The sequence below is a fragment of the Salvelinus fontinalis genome, chromosome 4 (genome assembly GCF_029448725.1).
Source record: "Salvelinus fontinalis isolate EN_2023a chromosome 4, ASM2944872v1, whole genome shotgun sequence".
In the NCBI taxonomy this organism is placed as follows: Eukaryota; Metazoa; Chordata; class Actinopteri; order Salmoniformes; family Salmonidae; genus Salvelinus; species Salvelinus fontinalis.
The window spans coordinates 48,527,557-48,552,572 of NC_074668.1; the positions used below are offsets into that span (position 1 = coordinate 48,527,557).

The 25,016-nt window shown below is 39.3% G+C and overlaps 1 protein-coding gene across 1 annotated transcript in view; it reads left to right on the forward strand.

The window, feature by feature from the left end:
* Nucleotides 1-25,016, forward strand: part of LOC129853914 (endosomal transmembrane epsin interactor 1-like) — a 56,601-nt gene that overhangs the window by 24,968 nt on the left and 6,617 nt on the right. Inside the window, exons 4-8 of the mRNA XM_055920429.1 lie at nucleotides 4,424-4,543; nucleotides 6,530-6,637; nucleotides 8,248-8,520; nucleotides 16,003-16,090; nucleotides 19,707-19,895. Of these exons, the coding sequence (XP_055776404.1) occupies nucleotides 4,424-4,543; nucleotides 6,530-6,637; nucleotides 8,248-8,520; nucleotides 16,003-16,090; nucleotides 19,707-19,895 (778 nt within the window). The remainder of the gene's footprint in view (nucleotides 1-4,423; nucleotides 4,544-6,529; nucleotides 6,638-8,247; nucleotides 8,521-16,002; nucleotides 16,091-19,706; nucleotides 19,896-25,016) is intronic.

The window sequence follows — 25,016 nt, forward strand, 5'->3', positions numbered from 1 at the left end:
TGATGCTTGGCATTCAGGCCAAAGAGTTCAATCTTAGTTTCATCAGACAAGAGAATCTTGATTCTCCTGGTCTGAGTGTCCTTTAGGTGCTGTTTGGCAAACTCCAAGTTGGCTGTTATGTGCATTTTACTGAGGAGTGGCTCCGCCTGGTTGCTCTACCATAAAGGCCTGATTGGTGGAGTGCTGTAGGGAAGGTTGTCCTTCTGGAAGGTTCTCCCATCTCCACAGAGGAACTCTGGAGCTCTGTCAGAGTGACCATCGGGTTCTTGGTCACCTCCCTGACCAAGACCCTTCTCCCCCGAATGTTCAGTTTGGCCGGACGGCCAGCTCTAGGAAGAGTCTTGGTGGTTCCAAACTTCTTCCATTTAAGAATGATGGAGGCCAATGTCTTCTTGGGGAACTTCAATGCTGGAGATATTTGTTGATACCCTTCCCCAGATATGTGCCTCAACACAATCCTGTCTCGGATCTCTACGAACAATTCCTTCGACCTCTTTGGTTTTTGCTCTGACATGCACTGTCAACTCTGGGACCTTATATAGACAGTTGTGTGCCTTTCCAAATCATGTCCAATCAATTAAATTTACCACAGGTGGACTCCAATCAAGTTGTAAAAACATCTCAAGGATGATCAATGGGAACAGGATGCACCTGAGCTCAATTTTGAGTCTCATACCAAAGGGTCTGAATACTTATGTAAATAAGGTATTTCTGTTCTTTATTTTCAATAAATGTGCAACATTTTCTAAAAACCTGTTTCGCTTTGTCATTCTGGGATATTGTGTGTAGATTGATGAGGAAAATAAATAAATTGTCCATTTTAGAATAAGGCTGTAACGTAACAAAATGTGGACAAAGTTAAAAACTTCTTATGGCTGCAGTCCCGTTAACGGGATCGATATGACAACAGCCAGTCAAAAAACAGAAATGTCATAATTAAAATTCCTCAAACATATATGTGTCTTATATAATTTTAAAAGGTAATCTTGTTGTTAATCCCACCAAAGTGTCCGATTTCAAATAGGCTTTTCAGTCGAAAGCACTACAAACGATTATGTTAGGTCACCACAAAACCACAATAATCACATCCATTTTTTCCAGCTAGATAGCTTCACAAAAACCAGAATAGAGATAAAATGAATCACTAACCTTCGATTATTTTCATCAGATGACACTCACACTCATGTTACACAATACATGCATGTTTTGTTTGATTAAATTCATATTTATATAAAAAAATCTGAGTTTACATTGAGGCGTTAGATTCACTAGTTGCAAAAACATCAAGTGACTTTGCATAGCCACATCGTTTCAACAGAAATACTCATCATAAATATAGATGATAATACAAGTTATACACATGGAATTCTCGATATACCTCTCCTTAATGCAACCGCTGTGTCAGATTTAAAAAAAACTTTACGGAAAAAGAAACCCACGCTATAATCTGAGACGGCGCTCAAAAGTAAAACACCACAGACGCAAAGATGGTGTCAACATAAACAAGAAAATATATGATAAATATTCCCTTACCTTTGATGATCTACATCAGAAAGCACACCAGGAATCCCAGGTCCACAATAAATGTTTTTTTTGTTCAAAGAAATCCGTTATTTATGTCCAAATACCTTCTTTTGTTAGCGCGTCTGGTTTACATATCCAAACGCTAATTCTGGTCAGCGTTATATCGGACAAAAACTTCAAAAAGTGATATTACCGGTCGAAGAAACATTTTAAACTAAGTACAGAATCAATCATTAGGATGTTTTTAACATATAGCTTCAATAAAGTTCCAACCGGAGTATTCTTTCTTGTCTTCGTGAGCAATGGAACGTAAGTGACTACCATGAGGAATAAGCATGATCAGAAAATGGCTGCTTGATGGACACCTGACTGATTCTGCTATCGTTCTCTCCCACAACACCATAGAAGTCTCATTATAATGTCTATTGATGGTTGACATCTAGTGGAACCCCTAGGCAGTGCACAATCATTCATATCTCAAGGGGATTTCATTAGGGACTCTGAATACATACAAGCTCAAAACTTCCTGTTTTTATTTCAACTCAGGATTTTGCCTGCCAATATGAGTTCTGTTAATCTCACAGACATAATTCAAACAGTTTTAGAAACTTTAGAGTGGTTTCGATCCAATACTAATAATAATATGCAAATATTAGCAACTATGACTGAGGAGCAGGCCGTTTGATATGGGCACCTTTCATCCAAGCTACTCAATACTGCCCCTTCAGCCATAAGAAGTTAAGGGGTCTGAATACTTTCCGAATGCACTGTATATACAGTGCAAGTCAAAAGTTTGGACACACCTACTCATTCCAGGGTTTTTCTTTATTTTGACTATTTTTCTACATTGTAGAATAATAGTGAAGACATCAGAACTATGAAATAACACATATGGAATCATAGGATTCCTTGACATTGTTGTCCTTAAGCCATTTTGCACAACTTTGGAAGTATGCTTGGGGTCATTGTCCATTTGGAAGACCCATTCGCTGACTGATGTCTTGAGATGTTGCCAGAGATGCTTCAATATATCCACATACTTTTTCTTCCTCATGATGCCGTCTATATTGTGAAGTGCACCAGTCTTTCCTGCAGCAAAGCACCCCCACAACATGATGCTACCACCCCTGTTCTTCATGGTTGGGATGGTTTTCTACGGTTTGCAAGCCTCCCCCTTTTTCCTCCAAACATAACGATGGTAATTATGGCCAAACAGTTCTATTTTTGTTTCATCAGACCAGAGGACATTTCTCCAAAAAGTACGATCTTTGTCCCCATGTGCAGTTGCAAAACGTAGTCTAGCTTTTTTTATGGCGGTTTTGGAGCAGTGGCTTCTTCCTTGCTGAGCGGCCTTTCAGGTTATGTCGATATAGGTCCTGTTTTACTGTGGATATAGATACTTTTGTACCTGTTTCCTCCAGCATCTCCACAAGGTCCTTTGCTGTTGTTCTGGGATTGATTTGCATTTTTCGCAGCAAAGTATGTTCATCTCTAGGAGACAGAACGCCTCGCCTTCCTGAGCGGTATGACGGCTGCATGGTCCCATGGCGTTTATACTTGCGTACTATTGTTTGTACAGATGAACGTGGTACCTTCAGGCATTTGGAAATTGCTCCCAAGGATGAACCAGACTTGTGGAGGTCTACACTTTTTTTTCTGAGGTCTTGGCTGATTTCTTTTGATTTTCCCATGATGTCAAGCATGATGTCAAGAGGCACTGAGTTTGAAGGTAGGCCTTGAAATACATCCACAGGTACACCTCCAATTGACTCAAATTATGTCAATTAGCCTATCAGAAGCTTCTAAAGCCATGACATGTCATTTTTTTGAATTTTACAAGCTGTGTAAAGGCACAGTCAACTTAGTGTATGAAAACTTCTGACCCACTGGAATTGTGATACAGTGAATTATAAGTGAAATAACCTGTCCGTAAACAATTGTTGGATAAATTACTTGTGCCATGCACACAGTAGATGTCCTAACCGACTTGCCAAAACTTTAGTTTGTTAACAAGAAGTGTATGTGTGTGCGTGCGTGCGTGTGTGTGTGTGTGTGTGTGTGTGTGTGTGTGTGTGTGTGTGTGTGTGTGTGTGTGTGTGTGTGTGTGTGTGTGTGTGTGTGTGTGTGTGTGTGTGTGTGTGTGTGTGTGTGCCAATGTTTGTGTTGCTTCACAGTCCCCGGTGTTTTTTTATTGTTTGTGTGTGTGTATGTATTCTAAGTATACAGCCTATATGCGCAATTTATAGGCAATAATGATTTAATACCACTCAGTGTTGTTTAATGTTGCTGAGCGCTTTATGTCCCTACCAGCCTAGTGTCGCACTTGCAACTGCTTCACAATGTATTTCTTTGTAGGCTATAGCCTTGAAATAATTGAAAGATGGGTTTTAGTTCAATTGTGAGAGTTTTTGAGTAATGGAGTCTCCCGTCCAGACCACCTGCTCCTCAAATCTGTTGTTACTTTCATTAAACCCTAACCCCTACGCTTACCCTAACCTTAACCATAACCCTAACCTTAACCCTTACCGTAATAATTTTAAATGACAACTTCAATGGGGTAGGGACGTCCCAAGGAACCCGGATTGCAAGGACCCTTTCATTGACCTGGAGGGAGGGAGGGAGGGAGGGAGGGCGATGAAAATGTACATGCCTGAAGGTAAAATATGTCTTGTTCTCACTCTGTTGATGTCTCTCTCTTTAGTTTCCCTCTTTGCCCTATTTCTCCCTCCCTTCCTCCCTCCTTACTTTCCTCTGGTTGAAAGTGTTAACAGCTTTAGAATAGGTTGAGATTGGCATGCCAACATGTCAAACACAGTCTGTTTGTTTTTGACATTTCTTAGACCTGGTCTGTTGTGTGTTTCAGTGTGAGTCTAAAGGCCATGCATCTCTTGTGTTTCAGAGTGAGGTGGGAGATGTGTGTAACTGCTGTCCTCAGACCCCCACTGCCAAGTGTCCTGAGGAAAAACTACTCAAACTCTACCCTGGGCACTCCTGTAGTACCATGAGGGTCCTGCTCAAGGTGTGTATATGTTAGTTTGTGCATACCATGTGTGTGAGACAATTTATGTTCATTGCATAGAGTTGTATAGAGATCGCAACGTTGTATCTGTCCCATTATGGCATCTGGGCAGCGCCACTGAGCCCATCTCCATTTTTTTATTATTCTACTACTTCTATGAGTTGGTAAACAAACTGATAAAGGGTGCATACTGCCACCTGGAGTGTGTTGCTAGAAAAGGTTTGAAGCCAAGTTTGGCGATTAACTGCCAACTGCAGATATGGAATGTATGCTCACAAGTATAATTCATTGTATGATCCCTCCTGATGATCTTGATGGAATTATGTGATCCTTACTTAACCCATAGGAATTCCCATCCAGGTGGCTACTTAACCTTTTCACAGGTACCAACAAATGGGTTTGATCATTCTACAGTGGTCAATGCAGTTTACGCTCAAACCGGTGTGATTAGAACACTTATTTAGAAAGTCCCGTTTCGATTTACGCAAGTCAGCATTTAAGCTAGCCACACTGTTTATTCACAGAAACATTTTGCACAAACACAGTCCTTACAAAGTTATGTCCAGAACGTGACAGATTTATTTTGGGATGCAATGTTCAGACATTCACAGAAGTAACGAAACTGGAAAATGTAGGCTACGTTAGTCCTAGTGCTAACTGAGGAAAGATTGACGTAACACAAGCGGTCATATTTAGATAACTCTCGGCTGTCAGAAAACACAATATGAATTAGCTAATAGCAATTACTGTTTATATTTCATCACATCATGGGTGAGCTTACCATTGATGGAAATAATTGAGTAAAACACTTCTAGAAATCGAAAGTAATCCGACGAGGATTAGTTTGTGCATGCCGCCATGTTAGTTTTTTCGCGTCAACCAAAGATAATAAGAGGAGACCAGATGTGTTTGGTCTGTTTGCAGTGTGGATGTTGAAGGGGGTGTGTCGTCTATGATCATTCACTTCCCTTCATTCACTTCAGGAAGTTTACCCTTCACCTCATTATAAAATATTTGGTCTGACAGATGTTTCCGTGACGTCCAGAATTCATTGAATAATGTCAACAAACATAGCGCCACACATAGCTGGCAAATAGCTTAGCATTAGCTCATTATAATCAGTACAACCTTCAAAAAGGTATTTTACACACATCCATTATAATCTATGCAATAATCCGAATGCATTATTTGTCATCAATACTCAAAAACATGTGAATAAAACTGTAAATACATTATGCTCCATATATATATATATATATATATATATATATATATATATATATACTGTATGCTAAGGTAGAAATGACATACAGAAAATAAGGCGCTTGCTTTGATAGGAGCGCACATATGTCCAAATGTATTATTTGTACGAAAAAATACAAGGAAGTCAATGCCAGCGCCAGCCAGTCTTAAAATGTACCAATTCGTGTAAGAATGTGCAAATGTCTGCATACTTGATCTGCGGAAACATTGGTGAAGTGTGTGGGCTCTCCTCGAAGAGAGAAGTTTGTCCAGCTCAGTAAAGCCTCAAACATAAATCTTCCGCAACGCTGAAATGGGCTACTTCTATGTGAATTAATGAGGAGGCGAAACACACCTCAATTAAAGCTGTTGTTAGAAACTTAAACTTGTTCGAAAATAATTTGAAATTGACAAGTTGAAACATAGATAATTAGCAGGCAGCACGTGTTAACTGTCCTGTTGTGTAACAATCACACTTTGGAACAGTGAGTGCATTCTGACATCACGTGCATAAAACAACCCATGTTGGGGCGACCGTTAGAGATATTTGGAACTCATGTGTGAAAAGGTTAAAAATGGTGAAAGGCGCTGCTCATGTTAAAAACTGGCTTTTGGGCACTAGAGCCCTCTATACAACTCTATGGTTCCTTATGGTAATATTTAACCATAAAGCAAGTTAAGATGGTTATTGGTGTTTGTGGGGTGGTTTAATGCAAACTGTTTCTCGTCTGTCCGTGTTTCCAGAAGATTCTGTTGGCGCTATGTGCTCTGAATGCTCTGACCACTGCAGTGTGTTTGGTGGCTGCTGCCCTCCGATACCTACAGGTCTTCACCACCAGAAGACCATGTATGGTAAGACTACCCCATGTACCCTATCACAACCATTCACAGGACCTGAGAACCCCCAGCTGCATTCATGTAGGTTAGAATCTGCACCACGTCCAATCACATAGCAGAAGTATCTCCATATCAGAGTGTGTGAGCAGAGTTGAGTGGTTGGAAATCCCGCTCATGCTGTGCTTGTGCACCACTCCAGTACTCCACAGCCTTTCCAACCGCACAGCACTCACAGGGAAAAAAACTGCAGCTCTGAATTCAATCCATTCATTAAAATCACAATTTAACCGACACCCATTTGGCGGGTATCCCTTTCCATCTATTTTTGTGACTACCTGGACCTACCATTTGGTAGGTCCAGGTAGTATTGAAACCAAACCAAATGACTTGAGTGAAAAGTATTTTAATAAACATGAAAAGGTGAATGTAAGAAGCGCTCATAATTTCAAATAGGCTACGTGTCATATTTAACAGCATATAAACACTCTAAATAGGTCAGGAGCCAGACAGGGAGCCTAAGAAGAAACGAAAATTTATTATTTAGGCTATATTTTTTCAATTATTTCAAGGCTATAGTCTACAAAGAAATACATTGTGAATCATTTGCAAGTGCGACACTAGGCTGGTAGGGACATAACGCGCTCAGCATTAATAAACATTTAGTTGTATTGAATCACTATAGTTTATAAATTGAACATATAGGCTGTGAATGAAATAGAATGAAATACAAATTAAATGAAAAATGCCTTAGGCTTAGTCTACAGTGCCTTTGCATTCATTTTTAGAAACAAGAGTTTGGCCAAAGTCTGTGGCTTTAGGCTCATGCGATGGTGCCTGGAGTACAGGCCAGCAGCAGAGAGGCTAAACACCCTTCGGGACACACTTGCCAGGCTAGGCAGAGATGATCTTTATTTTCATTTTTCTATAGGTAGGCTTAAGACAAAATAACCCAATCAAAACTGAAAGCTCCTTTAAAGTGGGAATATGCCAGGCCTATTGGGCCAAAATCAATTATGGCCTATTGTATAGATAAATGGAACAAAAATTAACAAAACTTTTAAGAGATCAGATTTTTTGTTTATAAAATCTTTGCTACAATGTCACACTTAGTTATCTATTCACCTCGTTCCTTTCTTTTAGCATGTTCACGTAGTAAGTACACCATCATGCTTTCGGCATATGTGTCTTTTCAGATTCCACAATGATTCTTTAGTTGTGGACACTACATCACTGCACTCCCTCTCTTGCTATCGGTCCTCATCTTTGTAAATCACCTTGATTTTGCACCTGTGTGTTTTATCAAATTCTTTGTGAAAATATTTATCGAACTCCATGACAGTAGCTAAAGCAAGGGGCTATAGCAGCACAGAAGTAGACTACAAATACATGCTGGGCCAGGCATGCCCTGAGCTCGTGAAGTGAGCACTACTGGAGTGTTACTGGAGCGAAGTCCGATGCTCCAGCCTTTGGGAATCTCGCTCTGTGCTCCTGTCAAATTGGGCATACTGCTCCTCGCTCCGCTCCGCTCACATACTCTGCTCCATATTGATCAATGTTTTTTTTAATTTGTCAACACTACAGGTGCATCTCAATAAGGGGCTTATCTTCCCCCCTCTCTCTAATAGGATGATCCCAGGCCAAATGCAGAGGAGATGGAGGAGCCAACTATTATCCCTGACCCGGATGACTTTGTCCCCCCTGCCCCTCCCCCCTCTTACTTTTCAACCTTCTACTCCTACACACCACGGCTGGCTCGCAGGATGTTTGGGGACAGTGTGATACCACTAGCTCATATCTATGGTGCCAGGATTAAAGGAGTAGAGGTGTTCAGTCCTTTAGACCCACCCCCTCCCTACGAAGCTGTTACTGGAGGCTCCGCCCTGGCCACTGCAACACAGGTACATACAGCAGATTACATTTATATCATTTTATGGATACCTTGAAAGTAGACTATGGATTTAGTTAGTCATTTAGTTACAGCTTAACATTAGCATAGTTTAGTGCAAAACAATGGGAATGGCTGGCCCTCATCCAGTCAGCATGCTCCGAGTTGTATTCCAACAAAAACTCAGTAACTTCAAATCAAGTAATACAGCAATGTGGTACCTTTGAGAGTTGTAAATGCTTTGTATTGATAGTTGCAGGGTTGGAGTCAATTTGGAATTTCTGAATTCAATTCAAACAATGCACTTACATTGAATTGGCCATACCCCACAGGAAGCAGAATTTTAATAGAAGGAATTAGAATGGAATTCAAACCAATTCAAACCATGGAGCATGAAAGTTTGGTTCATTTGACAATTATTTTATCAAAAGGATATGCAACACATTAATGCAAAGAATACACATACTATTTAAAATGTTCGTTTAGAACTATTCCACATTTTGTTACAGCCTGAATTCAAAATGAGTTAAATAGATTTTTTTATAACAAAATGAAAAGTTTTTGCAAATTTATTGAAACTAAATTACAGATTTAGTTTACATACATTATCAGTCAAAAGTTTGGACACACCTACTCATTCAAGGGTTTTTCTTTATTTTTACTATTTTCTACAATATTGAAGACATACAAATTATGAAATAACACATATGGAATCATGTAGTAACTAGGCCAGGTCATCTGATGCAGCACTCCATCACTCTCATTGGTCAAATAGCCCTTACACAGCCTGGAGGTGTGTTCGGTCATTGTCCTGTTGAAAAACAAATGATTGCCCCACTAAGCGCAAACCAGGTGGGATGGCGTATTTGCTGCAGAATGCTGTGGTAGCCATGCTGGTTATGTGTGCCTTGAATTCTAAATAAATCACTGACAGTGTCACCAGCAAAGCACCCCCACACCATCACCTCCTTCTCCATGCTTCAGGGTGGGAACCATACATGCGGAGATCATCCGTTCACCTACTCTGCATCTCACCAAGACACAGCGGTTGGAACCAAAAATCTCAGATGTGGACTCATCAGACTGAAGGACAGATTTCCAACAGTCTAATGTCCATTGCTCGTGTTTTTGGTCCAAGCAAGTCTCTTCTTATTATTGGTGTCCTTCAGTAGTGGTTTTCCTGCAGCAATTGGACCATGAAGGCCTGATTCACGCAGTCTCCTCTGAACAGTTGATGTTGAGATGTGTCTGTTACTTGAACTCTGTGAAGCATTTATTTGGGCTGCAATTTCTGAGGCTGGTAACTCTAATGAACTTATCCTCTGCAGCAGAGGTAACTCTGTGTCTTCCTTTCCTGTGGCGGTCCTCATGAGAGCCAGTTTAATCATTACCTCTTGATAGTTTTTGCGACTGCACTTAAAGAAACTTTCAAAGTTCTTGATATTTTCCGGATTGACTGACCTTCATGTCTTAAAGTAATAATGGACTGTCATTTCTCTTTGCTTATTTGAGCTGTTCTTGCCATAATATGGACTTGGTCTTTTGCCAAATAGGGCTATCTTCTGTATACCACCCCTACCTTGTCACAACACAACTGATTGGCTCAAACGAATTAAGAAGGAAGCACACACATTCCAAGTGACTACCTCATGATCTGGTTGAGAGAATGCCAAGTGTGCAAAGCTGTCATCAAATTTTTTTTTATTAACCTTTATTTAACTAGGCAAGTCAGTTAAGAACAAATTCTTATTTACAATGACGGCCTACACCGGCCAAACCCAGACGATGCTGGGCCAATTGTGCGCCGCCCTATGGGACTCCCAATCACAGCCGGTTGTGATACGGTTGGCTACTTTGAAGAATATCAAATATAACATATATTTTGATTTGTTTAACACTTGTTTGATTACTACATGATTCCGTATGTGTTATTTCATAGTTTTGATGTCTTCACTATTATTCTACAATGTAGAAATTAGTAAAAAATAAATGAAAACCCTTGAATAAGTATGTCCAAACTTTTGACTGGTACTGTATGTAAATGAGATATCTGTATTTTAGTTTGAAGAAATTTGCAAAAATTTCTAAAAACATGTTTTCACTTTGTCATAAAACATCTATTTAACTAATTTTGAATGAGTAGGTGTGTCCAAACTTTTGACTGGTACTGTACGTTTTCACACCCTTGAATGTGGTTGAATCTGTGTTTGAAATGCCCTGCTCGACTGAGGGACCTTACAGATGATTGTATGTGTGGGGTACTGCGATGAGGTAGTCATATAAAAATCATGTTAAACACTATTACACACAGAGTGAGTCCATGCAACTTATTATGTGACTTGTTAAGCACATTTTTAGTCCTGAACTTATTTAAGCTTGTCATAACAAAGGGGTTGAATACTTATTGACTCAAGACTAGAGCTGTGGCGGACACGAAATTCCGTCAGCCGGTGATTGTCAAACAAATAACTGTCAGTATCACGGTAATTGACCAATTATGAACATAAACACATTTAGCATCTCCTGGCTTCCACACATAGCCTACAAGCCATTTTAGTCTAATAAAGCCATGTAATATAGCCTAAACCTTCACAATAAATCCATTATTTATTTTAGACATGTCTATAGAAGCATGATATGAAGAAAATGTCGTCTATTTCAGAAGAAAATAATTGCATACTCTGAGTTGTCCTTATTTTAGTTCCTAATGTGGCTATGCCTAATGGCTGTGGGATACACTAGTTCATTTAGCAGACAAGATTTGCCTTTAATTCCGTGGCATTATTTTATAGTATTTTATAGGATGAAGAATACAATTGAACAAAGCTGAATAAAATGTAAATATTTTCTCCAAACGATTTGAGGGAGTGAAAAAAATGTTTATTTGACACCTGTTTTAGCCTTAGGGTATGCAAAAAAATATGTCCATTGAAAATATGTCCATTGAAAATAATATTTTTGCAGGAATCTCCTTGCGAATGATTTTGCCGAAGATTGTATCTCCGCGGCTATTCTGTGTTGAGCTTTTAATAAAGAAATAGGTACTCCTATATGATCAATTTAGAGTTACTAATGTAACTTTAGTTGTTCTACAAACGTCGGGCTATATGTTTTGATGTTTAATACATTGTAAGGCTGCATGATTCTAATGATGAAAAAAATCGCTTGAAAAGCATATGAGCTCTGCGTAGTTTTTTGCGCAGGCTGTACACACTCCAATAGTCTCTCATTCACAATTTGACAAGAAAACATGCCTTTTGCGGACCGGAGTGGTGCGTTGTGTCCTTCTCCCTGAGTGTGCTACGCAATCTGAAGCGTCTCTCACTCACGCTGCTCTCCGGCACGTGATCGGGGACGCAATTGCGTGCATCCTTATCCAATTCGGCGGTGCATATTGTAGATATTGGAAGAACTGTCAGCCAAAAAATTTAGTCGGCCTAACAAACAGCAAAGCACTAGCCTATGTCAATCTACTCTCCCTCATAGTACAAAAGTCGATCTATTCTATGCAATAAATAAATATTCCAAACATAGTCTGGGACAGTTGAGGGATGCGATAGATCCCAAATTAATACAAACAATAGCATAAAAAAAACAGTTTTATGCAATGTGGCTGACGCAACAGATCAGAACAATTAGCTTAAAATGTTGATAAACTATTATGCTATTTCTTCGCATTATAAGCACAGCGATGTGCTCATGCTAATAGGCTGTAAGCGTAGAAAACCATTATCAAAAGTGATCACAAATGCAATTATGCATGTAATGCTTTTATTATAAAGGTGCGCTGCTTATATATGCCCGTTAGGCTCCACACCCCTTGTAAAGCGGATTAATGTGCTTAATTTAAAGACGTTTTTTGGCCCCTTTAGTTGTGAAGGCATTGTTTCATTCCAAGTGATAATATATGATTCACAAGTGATAGGTTAATATTCTCACCAATCAGAATATTCTTGATTTAATCTTGTCTTTACATATACTAAATATATACTAAATAGTATATGTGTGACATTTGTTTAGATTTAGAATGGACCATTATCATGCACCTGTATCGAAACAGGCAGCGGAAAAAATACATGTCATCTATGCACTTCCAGTTGAAGTCAGAAGTTTACATACACTTAGGTTGGAGTCATTAAAATTCGTTTTTCAACCACTCCACAAATTTCTTGTTAACAACTATAGTTTTGGCAAGTCGGTTAGGACATCTACTATGTGCATGACACAAGTAATTTTTCCAACAATTGTTTACAGACATATTATTTCACTTAAAATTCATTCTATCACAATTTCAGTGGGTCAGAAGTTTACATACACTAAGTTGACTGTGCCTTTAAACAGCTTGTAAAATTCCAGAAAATGACATGTCATGGCTTTAGAAGCTTCTGATAGGCTAATTGACATCATTTGAGTCAATTGGAGGTGTACCTGTGGATGTATTTCAGGGCCTACCTTCAAACTCAGTGTCTCTTTGCTTGACATCATGGGAAAATCTAAAGAAATCAGCCAAGACCTCAGGAAAAAAAAATTGTAGACCTCCACCAGTCTGGTTCATCCTTGGGAGCAATTCCAAATGCCTGAAGGTACCACATTCATCTGTACAAACAATAGTATGGAAGTATAAACACCATGGGACCACGCTGCCATCACACCATTCAGGAAGGAGATGCATTCTGTCTCCTCGAGATGAATGTACTTTGGTGCGAAAAGTGCAAATCAATCCCAGAACAACAGCAAAGGACCTTGTGAAGATGCTGGAGGAAACAGGTACAAAAGTATCTCTATCCACAGTAAAACGAGTCCTATATCGACATAACCTGAAAGGCCGCTCAGGAAGGAAGAAGCCACTGCTCCAAAACCGCCATAAAAAAAGCCAGACTACGGGTTGCAACTGCACATGGCGACAAAGATCGTACTTTTTGGAGAAATGTCCTCTAGTCTGATTAAACAAAAATAGAACTGTTTGGCCATAATGACCATCGTTATGTTTGGAGGAAAAAGGGGGAGGTTTGCAAGCCAAAGAACACCATCCCAACCGTGAAGTACGGGGGTGGCAGCATCATGTTGTGGGGGTGCTTTGCTGCAGGAGGGACTGGTGCACTTCACAAAATAGATGGCATAATGAATGAGGGAAATTATGTGGATATATTGAAGTAACATCTCAAGACATTAGTCACAAAGTAAATAATGTCAGGAAAATGCCCCCTAGCATACTTCCAAATTTGTGGAAAAATGGCTTAAGGACAACAAAGTCAAGGTATTGGAGTGGCCATCACAAAGTCCTGACCTCAATCCTACAGAAAAGTTGTGGGTAGAACTGAAAAATCATGTGCGAGCAAGGAGGCCTACAAACCTGACTCAGTTACACCAGTTCTGTCAGGAGGCCAAAAATCACCCAACTTATTGTGGGAAGCTTGTGGAAGGCTACCCAAAAAGTTTGAGTTAAACCATTTAAAGGCAATGCTACTAAATACTAAGTGAGCGTATGTAAATGTCTGACCCACTGGGAATGTGATTTAAAGAAATAAAAGCTGAAATAAATAATTCTCTCTACTTTTATTCTGACGTTTCACATTCTTAAAATAAAGTGGTGATCCTAACTGACCTAAGACAGGGAATTTTTACAAGGATTAAATGTCATGAATTGTGAAAAACTGAGTTTAAATGTATTTGGCTAAGGTGTATGAAAACTTCTGACTTCAACTGTAAATAGCGAATGGAAGACGCTTTTCCCCGTGGTTTATTCTCATGCCAGCCAAATAGGCTATACTCCTGTTGTAAATATAAGCAATATGCTTATTATTAGGAAAGTTGAGAAATAAATATTGTAGGCCTAGCCTATAGAACGCTGATGGGATCCTCCTCTTTTTATTAGCGGCCATCAGTCTGTTTTTCTCCCGCGATTGCATAGCCTATAGAAATGTTGCGCAACACGAGCTCATGGGCTCTCAAGAAGTGTTTGATTAGATTTTCAAAAATATTTGTATAGATGTCAGAGTGATTAGAGGGACAATAGAATGCTGAGTACAAGGCAGTTAGCACGTTTGGTAGGCTACTAATGACCAGCAGCAGCATCAGAGCTTGGAGAATCATAATTATGGTGACTAAACGGTCATGTGGAATTTGACTGCCTTCATGGCTTGTGACCGCTGGTTTGGTGGTAATACGGTCACCACAACAACCCTACTCAAGACATTTCAGCTTTTCATTTTTTTGTTTTGTAAAAATGTAAAATAAAAACATTTCTACTTTGACATTATGGGATATTACATTCAGGCTGTAAAAATAAAATGTGGAAAAAGTCAATATTGAATATTTTCTAGAGACACTATAATTGATAACAGTATAACAGTATTTTTTCTTTGTCATGGTATTAGATTGTTCCCTTCCATACTGCAGTGTTTGATATAATGAATTCTGGGAAATGTATTTTGATATTTAAAAACATTAAGGGAACTATGAATTGTTATAGACAACCCACAACATGTTAGAATATTTCCAGGCCACTATAATTCTAGAAAATTGATTTAAGAGAATGTGTTTTATATTTCTAAAACTCATTCTCCTAAAAAAAATATATATATATATTTTATTCTAACATGTTGTAGGTTGTCTATTATAATTCATAGTTAATATTTGTTAAATAGCAGAATATATTTCCCAGAATGCATTAGAAATGTTTCCCAGAATGCATTCCCAAAAATGTTACAACCTTATGCTACATGGTATTGGTAACCATACGTGATGTCAAAATAAACATTTCTATGGTGATGTATCAAGGCACAAGGTGAGACCCAAATGCAGACACAGGAGGCAGAATGGTCAGGCAGGCGGGTACAAAGTCCAGAAACAGGCAAGGGTCAAAACCAGAGGACTAGAAAAAGGAGAATGCAAAAAGCAGGAGAATGGGAAACTGCTGGTTGACAAGACAAACTGGCACAGAGAGACAGGGAACACAGGAATAAATACACTGGGGAAAATAAGCCACACCTGGAGGGGGTGGAGACAATCACAAGGACAGGTGAAACAGATCAGGGCGCAACAGTGACGTGTAGAATAAATAAGGCATTTGAGTCTGAAATAATTCAATTAATTAAATTCTACTTCCTTTAATTCAAATTCTATTAATTCTGCTTCCTGTGGGGGTGTGGCCAATTCATATTCAAGAATTGAATTGAAATTAAATGGCAATTCACAACTCAATTCAGAATTGACCCCAACCCTGGATAATTACATTTACATTTAAGTCATTTAGCAGACGCTCTTATCCAGAGCCACTTACAAATTGGAAAGTTCATACATATTCACCCTGGTCCCCCCGTGGGAATTGAACCCACAACCCTGGCGTTGCAAGCGCCATGCTCTACCAACTGAGCCACACGGGACCACATTACTTACTTAATTACTTTTATCGTTGGTTTCATAACTGTGTGGTTTATTAATGTCTCCCAATCTTCAGTTACAGTATAATATCGAATGACTATGTTATCTTCAGGAGACAGAGATTCAGATTCCCGTGACGGATCTGACAGAGTTGACAGAAGAGTTGAATAACAGCTCAGAGGCGGGTACTTCAGTTAGAGGTAGGACACAAGGATGGATGGATTGATGGACCGACATACTGTAATAAAGCTTGAGAGAGAGGTGGGACAAGTACTGGGTTGGGCAGAGTAGTGTAGCGTAGTGCATTTTAACCAGTATGGCATCAGAGGTCTGAACAAACCAAAACACAACCACAGTGTAAGATATTTTATTAGATATTAAAAATCATAGTACAACGTGGCCCATGTGGAAAAATTATATTGACAGATATTTTAACATGTATGTACATGTATTTAATTATATGTAAATTACAGATATATAAATAAGCCTTATAAGCCTTATATGAACATATATTTAAATATTAACCAGCAGGTCTCCTATGTAGAGGCAGTGAAAATAGCTGAAGGAGTAAGAAGTGAGATGGCCTTGGATGGCCGTGGATGTCTCACAGTCTGCAGTGAGTGCCATGCAAGAGAAGGATCCCGACACATTAACAGTGAATAAAAATATTATGAAAGACCAGCATTGTCATTTAGAATTCTGTAAAGTAAGTGTGGAAGAGGTGAAAACTGTATTGTTGTCCATCAACAATGACAAGCCACCGGGGTCTGACAACTTGGATGGAAAATTACTGAGTATAATAGCGGACAATATTGCCACTCCTATTTGCTATATTAATTTAAGACCAATTTAAGCCCTCAGTGTGTGCCCTCAGGCCTGGAGGGAAGCAAAAGTATTTCCGCTACCTAATAGTAAAGCCCCCTTTACTGGCTCAAATAGCTGACCAATCAGCCTGTTACCAACCAATAGTACACTTTTAGAAAAAATTGTGTTTGACCAGATTCAATGCAAATTGACAACAGACTTTCAGCACGCTTGTAGGGAAGGACATTCAACAAGCACAGCACTTACATAAATGACTGATGATTGGCTGAGAGAAATTGATAATAAGATTGTGGGGGCTGTTTTGTTAGACTTCAGTGCGGCTTTTGACATTAACGATCATTAGTCTGCTGCTGGAAAAAAGTATGTGTTATGGCTTTACACCCGTTGCTATATTGTGAATAAAGAATTACCTGTCTTAACAGAACACAGAGGGTGTTCTTTAATGGAAGCCTCTCCAACATAATCCAGGTAGAATCATAAATTCCCCAAGGCAGCTGTCTAGGCCACTTACTTAAAAAACAACTTTACTAACGAGTAAGACCAGTGTGTCTATGTATGCAGATGACTCCACACTATACACGTCAGCTACTACAGCAACTGAAATGACTGCAACACTTAACAAAGAGCTGCAGTTTGTTTCAGAATGGGTGGCAAGGGATAAGTTGGTACTAAATATTTAAAAAACTAAAAGCATTCACTAAACCCTAAACCTCAACAAAATCTTGTAATAAATGATGTGGAAATTGAGCAAGTTGAGGTGACTAAACTGTTTGGAGTAACCCTGGATTGTAAACTGTCTTTGTCAAAAGATATTGATACAACAGTAGCTAAGATGGGGAAAAGTATGTTAATAATAATACAGTGTCCTAAACTAATATTGGCACCCTTAGTAAATATGAGCAAAACAGGCTGCGGAAAAAGTCTTTATTGTCTATGTGTCTACGCCAAACCCACTTCTGGTTGTTTCCAAAAATATCTATTTTGGTCTCATCTGACCATAGAATCGGTCCCATGGAAAGTTCCAGTAACGTTTGGCAAACTATAGGCTCTTGAGCTTGTTGTTTGATCAAATAAAATAAAAGTTTATTTGTCACGTGCGCTGAATACAACAGGTACAAAAGATACGAGTAACATAACCAAAAGGTAGTACATGCTGGAAAGTACATGGGAAAGTTGAAACGAAAACTATTTTTTCATTCATTTTCAAATATATGTTTTATAATTTGTCATTGAGTTTTGCTGTCGCTTTAAAATGATTTGCTTACAAGTTTTGTGGTTTTGCTTTAGATGCCCTATTTTTGTTTACAATTCTATACATTTTGCTTTCAAATGTTTGGTTTTTGATTTCAACATCCATTATTTCACCAGTCCTCGGAAATGTAAAGCTTACATTCTCAACTTTATTTTTCATGTTCACGATTTATTTTATTTATTTTATTTATTTATAATTCAATACATATTGCGTGAAATTGACTTCATACAGCAAATCTAATGAATAATGCTGGAAATGCCAGTTAAAAAAACTGAAGAAAAAAAACTCTCCCTACCTATAAATTACAGACTATGTGCAAAACACAGGGCATCCTGTGAATGGACATGTCCAAACCTCGGTATGAATCTCTCATATCTTCTTTCCACCATCATAATTCACATTAATACATGTGAGCCTCGGAAAAAGCTAAACCTGTGTGTCCTGACAAAGTATCCTCGAATTTGTATCCTTTTTTTTTTTTTTTTTTTTTTTTTCAACTAGGCAAGACAGTAAACAACAAATTCTTATTTTACAATGACGGCCTTCCCCAGCCAAACCCTCCCCTAACCCAGACGATGCTGGGCCAATTGTGCACCGCCCTATGGAACTCCCAATCACGGTCGGTTGTGATACAGCCGGGATTTAACCCGGGTCTGTAGTGACGCCTCTAGCACTGAGATGCAGTGCCTTAGACCGCTGCGGCACTCGAGATCCTTAATGAGAGAGTCCTGTTGCTAGTAGGATGTCTGTCTGTAGCTATCCCATTACAGCTATAGTTACTGCTAACTTACAGTTGAAAGTACTGATATAGTTATCCCAGTGAAAGTACTGCTACAGTTACTGTATCCCAGTGTACTGCTATAGTTGTCCCAGTCAGATGAACGGGACATAACCTTGCCCTTCCGTCATAGATTCACCCACTGACAGTTATGCCATCAATGTATTATAAGAACATTTATTTCAGTCTCAGATGTTACATTCACCACCCCCACCCACCCTCTATCGAGCTCTCACAAGCTCAGTCTCCTTCAGCTCTGGGTAGGAAAGTTTCTTCCCTTTCTTTAATCTCTGTGAAATGTGTAGTTTCACTCCCAGTCTGGAACTATTTTAGAGTAGAGAGACACGTTTGTCAAACTGAGAAGATTAAGATGAGGAGAGAAAATGTCAGACAGACAGAGACATTATGATCAAACACACCTTGAAGGTTCAAATTGTAACTTTCCCTTTCTAAGGTCACAATGCTTGTGTGATAGAGATGGAGCTTTGGGTGTGACCCTGGTATAATTTGTCACACCACACACACTTAAGGGAGAGGAAGAAAGAAAGGAAAAAAACTGACAGAAAGACAGAGTAAAAGAGGGGCAAGAGAGGAGTGAGCGCTACGCATAGAGAAGGTATAGCTGTTTATGCATGGTTCTCATTAAATATTGTCTCTAGGGAGTTTCCTAAGGATAGAGTAACAACATTAGATGGGGAGTTTCCTAAAGAAACGCAGGTGTATCAGCGACTGGTTTATGACCCCTATTTACACTAGATATGAATCTGGAACCCCTCCCTCTCCCTCTGACTGGGTTTATTATGTCTCTCTTGGTGTCCCACTTTCCCCTACCCCTCAACCCACCTCCTTCCCCTTACCAACCCCTCTCCTAACTGGCTGACTCTGTGCTTATTATGTGTGTCTGTTTTAGTGCCCCCCTACCCCTCTCCTCCTAATTGTGTTTATTGTTCCTGTGATTCAGACGTTGGTCCTCAGATTACGGTTGTTGCAGTGCCCACGTCTCCGCCGTCTTACCCCTCTCCCCCATCACCCCCCCTGCTCCAGGCCAGACCCCCCCAGGGTGCCCCGGTGCCCCCCGTCAGGAGGTCTCAGCGCCAGAGGATCATGCGCTCCTACAGTGACCCTGTACTATTGGACCTGGCTGCCAAAGGTAAGGCAGGGTCACCCATGCACCCGCGCGCGCGTGTCTCTCTGTCTACACATCTCTCACTCTCTGCGGGAGATTCACTGGAAACTGGTCTCTTTCAAGGACACACACACACACACACACCACACACACACACCACACACACACACACACACACACACACACACACACACACACACACACACACACACACACACACACACACACACACACACACACACACACACACACACACACACACACACACACACACACACACACACACACACACACACACACACACACACAGCGGCTCCGACAGTCAAAAAACAGGATTATATAAACTTTATAGTTCTGGAACAGTCTGTCCTCAGTAAATCTACAGTCTCTGCGTGCGTGCATTTAGAATCTCCTCCTTCTCTGAAGATTGTGACTACATGTACAAACATTTCCCTTGCACAAATTCACATTTAATATGATACCATTTGGCAGACACTTTTATCCAAAGCGTGTGTACATTTTTAGTGTGGGCGAGCCCCAGCAGGAGTTAAATCCATGATGCTGACATTGCAAGTGCCATGATCCACCACTGAGCCACACAAGACCACCATTTTTGCAAGAAAGGAAACAGCAAATGTTTATTCCTTCTGACAGTGAAGGGAGTTCAAAAACATGGCTCATTAGATTTTATAGTGGGATTATATGATAAAATGCAACAGATGTTTTTGTTTGTTTAATATTCACTCAGCAATAGAGCAGAAGCAAATACTTGAAATGTTAATTCACATTGTAATGAATTCATTAAACAAGAAATAACAAAAACATACATGTTGGTATGTTATAAAGTGCATTAAAAAGCTATATTTCTAAACTACTGTATTATAAAGGATGTATGCGTGCGTGTACATGCATTTTTGCATGTCTGCCTGCCTGCATGTGTGTCTGTGTCTGTAACTGGCTGATCCACAGACAAACAATCTCACAGATCCATGTTGCCTTTTTGATGCATGGTAGGTCATTCCAGCTGTACAACTGATGCGCAGGCTGAACGGTGACACAGTCCTCCATTCTCAAATGGAAGAAGTTTGGAACCATCAAGACTCTTCCTAGAGCTGGCTGCCTGGCCAAGCTGAGCAATCAGGGGAGAAGGGCCTTGGTCAGGGAGGTGACCAAGAAACCCAATGGTCACTCTGACAGAGCTAGAGTTCCTCTGTGGAGATGGGATAACCTGCCAGACGGAAGCCAGATGGAAGCCACTCCTCAGTAAAAGGCACATCACAGCCCTCTTGGAGTTTGACAAAAGGCACCTAAAGACTCTCAGACCATGAGAAACAAGATGTTCTCGTCTGATAAAACCAAGATTGAACTCTTTGGCCTGAATGCCAAGCGTCACGTCTGGAGGAAACCAGGCACCTAGGGTGAAGCATGGTGGTGCTGTGGGGATGTTTTTTAGCGTCAGGGACTGAGACTAGTCAGGATCGAGGCAAAGATGAACGGAGCAAAGTACAAATGAAAGCCTGCTCCAGTGCGCTCAGTTCCTCAGACTGGAGCGAAGGTTCACCTTCCATCCTGACAATGACCCAAGCACACAGCCAAGACAGCGCAGAAGTGGATTCGGGACAAGTCTCTGAATGTTCTTGAGTGGCCCAGCCAGAGTCCGGACTTGAACCCTATCGAACATCTCTGGAGAGACATGAAAATAGCTGTGCATCAACGCTCCCCATCCAACCTGACAGGGCTTGAGAGGATCTGCAGAGAAGAATGGGAGAAACTCCCCAAATACAGGTGTGCCAAGCTTTTAGCGTCATACCCAAGAACACGCGAGGCTGTAATCGCTGCCAAAGGTGCTTCAACAAGTACTGCGTAAAGAGTCTGAATACTTATGTAAATGTGATATTTCCGTTTATTTTCATTTTGGGGGCTTTTTTTTTTTTTACTGTTTTCGCTCTGTCATTATGGGGTATTGTGTGTAGATTGTTGGGGGGGGGACGATTTAATACATTTTAGAATAAGGCTGTAATCTAACAAAATGTGGAAAAAGTCAAGGCGTCTGAATACTTTCCGAAAGCTCTGTATATACAGTGGGAAGAAAAAGTATGTGAACCCTTCAGAATTACCTGGACTTCTGCATAAATTGGTCAAAACATTTTATCTGATCTTTGTCTAAGTCACAACAATAGACAAACACAGTCTGCTTAAACTAATAACACACAAACAGTTATTATTTTGCATGTCTTTATTGAACACCATGTAAACATTCACAGTGCAGTTTGGAAAAAGTACGTGAACCCTTGGATATAATAACAGGTTGACCCTCCTTTGGCAGCAATAACCTCAACCAAACGTTTTCTGTAGTTGCGGATCAGACCTGCACAACGGTCAGGAGGAATTTTGGGCCATTCCTTTTTACAAAACTGTTTCAGTTCAGAAATATTCTTGGGATGTCTGGTGTGAACCGCTCCCTTGAGGTCATGCCACATCATCTCAATCGGGTCGAGGTCAGGACTGACTGGGCCACTCCAGAAGGCGTATTTTCTTCTGTTCAAGCCATTCTGTTGTTGATTTACTTCTGTCTTTTGGGTTGTTGTCCTGTTGCATCACATAACTTCTGTTGAACTTAAATTGGCGGACAGATAGCCGTACATTCTCCTGCAAAATGTCTTAATTAACTTGGGAATTCATTCTTCAGGTAATTCAAATGGGTACACAAACTTTTTCTTGACACTGTATATGCAGTTGAAGTCGGAAGTTTACATACACTTAGGTTGGAGTCATTACTACTCATTTTTCAACCACTCCACAAATTTCTAGTTAACAAACTATAGTTTTGGCAAGTCGGTGAGGACATCTACTGTGTGCATGACACAAGTCCTTTTTCCAGCAATAATTTACAGACAAATTATTTCACTTTTACTGTATCACAATTCCAGAGGGTCAGAAGTTTACAAACACTAAGTTGACTGTGCTGTCCACATTCATCTGTACAAACAATAGTATACAAGTGTAAACACCATGGGACCACGCAGCCGTCATACAGCTCAGGAAGGAGACGCGTTCTCCTGGAGATGAACGTACTTTGGTGCGAAAGGTGCAAATCAATCCCAGAACAACAGCAAAAGACGTTGTGAAGATGCTGGAGGAAACCGTTACAAAAGTATCAATATCCACAGTAAAGCAAGTCCTATATCGACATAACCTGAAAGGCCATCACAAAGCCCTGACCTCAATCCCATAGAACATTTGTGGGTGGAACTGAAAAAGCGTGTGCAGCAAGGTGGCCAATAAACCTGACTCAGTTACACCAGCTCTGTCAAGAGGAATGGGACAAAATTCACCCAACTTATTGTGGGAAGCTTTGGAAGGCTACCTGAAACGTTTGACCCAAGTTAAACAATTTAAAGGCAATGCTACCAAATACTAATTGAGTGTATGTAAACTTCTGACCCACTGGGAATGTGACATTTCACATTCTTAAAATAAAGTGGTGATCCTAACTGACCTAAGACAGGGAATCTTTACTAGGATTAAATGTTAGGAATTGTGAAAAACTGAGTTTAAATGTATATGGCTAAGGTGTATGTAAACTTCCGACTTCAACTGTACCTATCTTTTAAAATATATTTTCCTTTATTATTTTGGAATAATAATTCCTAATTGGAATAAACAAATGGACAACAACACTTAGACTTCTACTTCCAGTTTATACATACTATATACATTATACGGACACAATGTATTTTACAATAGTTATCTTTTGTTTGTTTTTAATCTCATCAATCAGATACTCTCAACCCCTCCATCTATCTCTGAAGACCATCCAGTTCTATGTTGCCATATATTTTTAACTGTGCTGTTTCACAAAAGTTCTGAATCTATATACATTTTATATACATATATTTTACATTAGTTATCTTGTTGTTTTTAATCTCCCATCTATCTCTTAACACCATCCATTTAAAAAATATATATTTGCAATATATTTTTCAAATATGCTGTGATGTTGAAACAAAATATATATTTTTTTGCTAAAAGTATTATTATATCATTGATCGATTGACTATGTCTTTTCAAATCACCCAGTATTGCTATCTGCAGAGTTAGCTCCAGGTAAATGTTGCACTTCTTCAACCATTCCTGGACCTAAGACCAAAAACAAGCTACATATGGATAGTACCTAAACAAATGATCTAATGATTTGGTCTCTTCACAACAAAATCTGCAGAGCTGGGATGGTTGTATCCCCCCCATATAAATAATATTATATTGGTTGCAATAATTTTGTATAATAATTGAAATTTAAAAAATTCAAAGTTTTGAATACAGTGTTGTTTTGCTTATCAGTTCATAAACCATGTGCCATGGAATCGGTACATAAAACAGTTATTTAGCAATTTTTCAGTCCTTAAATGAAACTGGTATACTTTTTTATTCAAGATAACTCATGTTTTCTTTAACCAATTTTGGTCTTTAATGCAGGGCCAACAGACAAGTTCCTAACTTTTCCCCCCTTCCACTTGCCTATTCCATTTTTGCAGTAATGCTGCAATTAGATGGTTGTAATTTTGGGTAGAGCAGACATTTCCATATATGTATGTTAGCTGCATGTGTGACAACTCCACCAGTCCTATTTATGATATAATTTACAAAGATTATACTTATTTTTTTAAATAAAAAAATAATGTTTTTTTATCAGTTAGTATATTTGAGTTTAATCTCAATATTTGTTCTGTTATTTGTTATGTCTTTTCTCGTGGATTAAACTGAAATTGCAACCATCTATGGCTTGTTTTAAAAATAGCGATATTTTGGAGATTATTTCATTTTCAAATAACCGAAAGTGAGAGGTTGTTAACTGAATAAAAGGAAGAAGACAATTCTTCAACATGGGATGAGATATTCTTACTAATCTGCTAGAGAACCAGTTTGGATTTAAGTATAACTTTTGTATGACTGACGCCTTTAGTGAGAGGTCTAATGCTTTAATATTGAATAATTTCTGCCCTCCGAATTAATACGAATTATATAAATAGACCCGTAAAAAATTTTCTGGCTTGCCGTTCAAAATAAAATTGAATATTTTTTGCTCATATAATTTAAACAGGTCTCTAGGTGTAAGACCATAATCAAATATGTAAACTGGGATAT